This window comes from Arachis duranensis, chromosome 7 (genome assembly GCF_000817695.3).
Source record: "Arachis duranensis cultivar V14167 chromosome 7, aradu.V14167.gnm2.J7QH, whole genome shotgun sequence".
NCBI classification, from domain to species: domain Eukaryota; kingdom Viridiplantae; phylum Streptophyta; class Magnoliopsida; order Fabales; family Fabaceae; genus Arachis; species Arachis duranensis.
The window spans coordinates 21,102,745-21,108,314 of NC_029778.3; the positions used below are offsets into that span (position 1 = coordinate 21,102,745).

The 5,570-nt window shown below is 34.1% G+C and overlaps 1 protein-coding gene across 1 annotated transcript; it reads right to left on the minus strand.

Moving 5' to 3' along the window:
- Positions 1–1,736: 1,736 nt before the first annotated feature.
- On the minus strand, positions 1,737–4,629 carry LOC107458223 (exocyst complex component EXO70B1-like). Its single transcript, XM_021127620.2, has 2 exons — positions 2,413–4,629; positions 1,737–1,984 (listed from the first exon to the last, which is right to left on the minus strand). The coding sequence occupies exon 1, from the start codon at positions 4,599–4,601 to the stop codon at positions 2,649–2,651; it is 1,953 nt and encodes a 650-aa protein (XP_020983279.1). The 5' UTR covers positions 4,602–4,629; the 3' UTR covers positions 1,737–1,984; positions 2,413–2,648.
- Between the last annotated feature and the right edge of the window lie 941 nt (positions 4,630–5,570).

Here is a 5,570-nt window from a genome sequence, read left to right on the forward strand (position 1 = left end):
GATTTGTTCTCAAACACCCTCAAATTCATCACTTGTGGTGTTTGATTCCTCTTCCAAATCTCACAATGAGCATTGATTCCTCTTCCAAGTCTCACAATGAGCATCACTTATTGGTGTTGGACACATTCATTAAAAAGAAAAAATCCATAATATATTCATTAAATGGTTTAGTAGCATAGAATTGGCACTATATATTGAGGGATTTTTGGTCAGAGCTCCACCACCGTGATTTTGCCGCTGACCGACGCCTCAGATGGATGGCTGTTATTTAGTTGTGAATTTGTTGTATGATGGAGTCTAACCTTCATATTTTGTATGAGGTTGTTAATAAATTTCTTAATATTTTGTTGCCAATAAGTGAATATAGGATAGCAAAATGGAACAAATTCATAAATAATTTAGAAAGCTCCATCCAATGAAATTTCCAGAGAACACTCGATCAAATACTTTGCCAACGAAGTGACAATCTCTACCTCATACCAAAAACACTTTATCATACAAAATCAAATAAAAAAATATTATTTATACGTTAAAATCTATTACTATGTATTTATATATAAATATTATTTAATTTTTTTTAAAATTAGAAGTGAGATTCGAACTCAAACCTTTAGGTAAGGATTATAAGGTTATAACATTTGAATTATAACTCGTTGACAATATATATATATAATTTAACTAATTTTTAATGTGTATTTTATATGGCAATTTGTGATCCGTCACCTTATAACTCGATTTTTATTGTGCATTATGAGTTATAACTCGGCCTTAATTATCATTCATTCTGTAACTGACACCTTTATTACCAACTTATTAATGACCATTATTCGGACTTAATGATCAACAGTCATATCATCAACTCTATTAATCAACTCTATGCCTATACAAGGCACCAATTCTATATATATATATATATACCATACATTCTATAGATGAGAACGTCTAGGAGACCAGCATTTTTGTTGAAATTTGGCCCGCACTTAACTATCAAAGAAAAATGATTAATCATACACCATTAAATATCATCTCACACCATTAAAAATATTAATAATGGCTAATTGATGGCTAAACATCACAAATTCTGCTGTCCCCTAGCACTCCTCTTCTAGATAGATATATTATATATACATTCTATATTCATAGAATTATTATAACACAATACATGATAACTTCTATTTCATGTCTTACATTCTATATTCATAGAATTATTCTTATATCTCTTAAACACTTACTGACTTGAGCATCGCAGTATCTTTTGCAGGTACCTATCCCGTTGTTCTCTCCTTGCCGACGTATAACTCATCCCGACGAAAAGTTTGAAGACATTTATCGACGGACGAACTATATACCGGCCAAACTCAGCAAGAACAATATGTATTCTATTTTAGTGGTTAATTTTTAGTAACTGATTTTGATATATACACGTAATCAAACAATATATATTTCCAACTCTCAAAAAAATAAACAAAACAAAATACTTCTTATCAATATAAAGAAAAAATAGAAAAGTCTTACAAAAATTTTTTATAACAAAAAACGAGACCAAATAAATTAGTATATAAAATATAAAAGTAGATAAATATAGCTCTAAAATTTTGTAAGCTACATTATAAAATGATACATCTCAAAATTCAAAATCATGCTCAATTTATAGAACCAATAAAAAAGATGTTGTTGGAACCGCTTAACATCCACCAAATCATCTATAGGAGAGAAAAAGGAAAACTAAATCACCACACTTGAAACTAAACTTCCAAAAAAAAAATCCAAAATAATACTTATTCCCAAGCTTATAGCTAAAGAATAATTACATCTCAAATTTATTTAAAATAACTAAAATGGCCAAGTACCTAGCTAACTTTATTGTTACAGATTTTAGAATGAGAAGCTACCTGCAGTATCCTAGCCTCCCAACAAACATATTGGAAGTATACCACTACAAAAACAATAGCAATCATGCAAGTATCAACCAAACAAAAAGCGCCTGCAAACGTGATAATATAAAGGGTGAATCAGTAAATCTCAGTGAGAGCAGATAAACAAAGTGGACAAAAAGGAGAAACATGTGACATGAACCGATTTTTGAAAAAAAAAAAAAAGTAAGATAGTTTGATTATTATGTATAATCAGTAATAGTAAACATTAGTGATCATAAAGCGTCAACTCTATGCTTTCTTAAAACTTATATGAAGAGAATTAATTTGAATTGCTTAGTGGTATAAAAGTAAGAACCCCAATGCCTTAATAAGTCAATTATTTTTCCAAAATCATTGTTCTCCAAATAGATGACGATTTTGTTCGCTAAACCACTTTCTATTTCTCGAAAGATTAGGTTCATTTGCAGATCGGTCACTACATTCATTGGATTGGAAAGATAAAAAACAGATAAGTCAGGAGCTTGCGTAGCCTTACCTTTCTCTTTTGGCAACTTATTCATCGTCATCACGATTATCATCCGAACTATATCCACTTCCAGAAAATAGGTACACCGTGAAGCAATCTTCAATTTCCGATGTTGAATACTTGATGTACTCATCAGCATGATCCCCAAGAATCTCGCGGAACCTCTCAATGAAATTTCCATATTCTGGAACAAAGACCGTGCTCACCGATTTTCTCACTTTTTCCCTAACTGTATCATGAACTGATCATCTACGATGATGATAAAACATTTTGCCAAAGTGCTCGTTAAACAATTGGATCTTCTCTTTCATTGACTCTTCCGTCACGTTCTCGCTATCCAACTTCAAGTAGCCAAACACCGTATCCCATGAGTTTCTTCGATATTTCTCGAGGTACCCATGGAATTTGACACTTTGTTCTTCGAGCCAACTATGCCCCAAAATGGTGTCCAATTGAGTATCATGGACTTTCCTTTCTATGTAACTAAAATTATTGATCAAGTAAACACAGCCCAGGGAAGCATTCTCGCTGTTTTCTGTGAAGGTTTCCAAATTGGCCTCCAGCAGATCGATCATCCAAGAAATGTGACTAGCAAGCAAAGTCATTCCCTCCTTTACAGGAACTATGGGGTAATCTTGGAGGATTAATCCAAGGGTGTCTCTTTCTTTGAAGGCATCACTGAGGCGTTCCATTACCTGGACAGTACTGTCATGAATTATAACACTACAATAGACTACCTCTTTTCTTCCATCTGCGTGAGCCAAATCCTCCAACCCCATGAAAAAGTAATCCTTAATTGCTCTACACAGTCTTTCTTTAACTTTGATTGCTTCAGTCCAGAGTGCACCCCTGATTTCAGTATTAGAAAACAGTAACTCAAAAGATGGAATAATTAGATCACATTGTGCTCTCAACACTTGGAAAAGCTGGGGCAAATAGTCACGTTTCTGATATTTAAGTCCATTCTTTGCAACCTGATCCGCGAAGTTCAGTAAATCTCGTGCCCATTCCGAGCAAACCTCCATGAAACACTCACCCCAGATGTCAGACGAAGAGCCAAACACTCGATCGCAGAGTCTCCGTTCATTAGGAAATAGTATCCTTAATGTTATGTTGGAAACTTTAATCCACTTCTTCACCGTGTTCTTTTTATTCACATTCAACTGTAACTCCACCTGGCATATCTCCAAGAACCGTTTCCGGCTTCTGCTGTATTCATCCACCACCAAATTCCTCAAGTCATCGTCAAACTGGGTCGAATTCATCATCAAGCGATTCAGCTCATCAAGTACCTGTGACGAAATCCTATCCACTAGGAAGTTGGAGTCGTTCCCCAGTACCGCTGGAACCTCTTCACTTCTATCTGTAAGGTAATCTCCCAAGGGGCGCTTTAACTCCCATGCAAGTTCCCTATCCAACCCATTAAGCGTCCGTAGAGCACGCCTGAACCCGTCTAAGAGATCATCACTTCGAACTGGTGGAGGCGCTAAAAGAGGAACAGTACCGGTATCGGTATTATTGGATTGTTGTGGATTCATTGCAGTGCCAGAGCCGATAGAAGAGGTATCATCAACAAAAGAAGTTTCGGTATAGGTTGGTGAAGCTGATGAATTCGTATGAGTGGGGATGCGTTTTTCTGATAGTTCATGTAGAAATGAAGAAAGAATAATGAGTAGATAACTGAAGCATGCTCCAGGGAAGATAGCCAACCACCAGTTTATCTTCATGAGTCCTATAAGTAGAAGTCCAACAAAAAAGTATACGATTTCCCCGAAAAATTCGAGTTGAGTCTGTATTGCTAGACTTAAAGACGTCACAGCAAATGCAACATAGGATACCAGGCGTAATACATCCGGTTCCTCCTCTTTTTCTTTATCAAGAAAGAAGGTGGCGACATAGGTGACTGTAATCGCCACCAATACCAAATGCGCTTTCACCCATGGTCTGCTCCCATTTGGCCATCTTCTTGCAAATAAAACTGCAATACAGATGAGGGCAATGAGAACAATGGAGATGGAGATTTTCAACATCAGGTTCCAAGCTTTGAGATGATGGTTGAAGTAGCTGAAAGCAAAACAGGTGAGTCCAATCATAGCTGACGGGACACTCATTATCCACCATTTATCAGGCTCATGCTCATGCAGCACCCAATTTTTCCATTTTTCAATGTGGTGTGGCAAGGAAGAACCAGTAGGCATGTTTTCGTGAAGCTAATAAGGCTTAGTTCATACACAGTAGGCAGGAAAGGGTAAGTGCTTAGCTGAAAAGCTCTTCGCCTCTTCTTCCCTATTTCAATTGACAACATTTCACCACGAGTTGCTTGTATTATTATTATTATTATAACTAATTTTAGTAATTAATTTTAGTATACACATTAATTATTTATTTAATTAGCAAAAGATAAGCCAGCTTCTCCGTCATTCAGACCAAGTTTCGAAGAAGCACTGAAGCAGCAGCATGCATTACCATTACCATGGATTTATTTTTCATCCACTACCTTCGTAAAATTAAAATGGTTTAGATAGCTAGGCATTTAATTACATCGTTTTTTAACTATTATTCAAATAATTAATATAAAAAATAATTATTTATACCAAAAAAATGTTAAAAGTTATTAAAATTTATTGATTTTACTCATTATTTAGCTATTAATTTAATTTTTTTAATATATTTGTTTAGTTTAATAATCCAATAATATATTTTATTTAATAATTTTAAACATTAATTACTAAAAGATAACCAACAATAAAAATTTTGATAATTTTCTAATATTACTTCCTAAATTAGATACGCCTATAAAATAATCTATCAATATTAAATTCTATTATCATTATTTTTTTTTCATTTGGAGGAATCTGCTGCTTTTTTACCTCGTATTAGCTGTACTTTTGCGACCCAAGAGAGAAATATTATTTCTTTCATTCTTTGTGTACCAACTACCTCCTCGCTTAGTATTTTAATCGCGTTCTCATCAATTGATTGCCTAGAATTTGGAAAGGAAAAAAGTAGTGGGAAAAATACGGAAACATTAATCCTCAAGACCACTAACGAGATTTTTTGGTGGCAACCACTAATAAGAAATAATTATAAAAAAAAGACCAAGACTAATTACACTAAAATGATTTAAAAAGACTAATTTAACTAAATTTAAAAAAAAAATATCAATA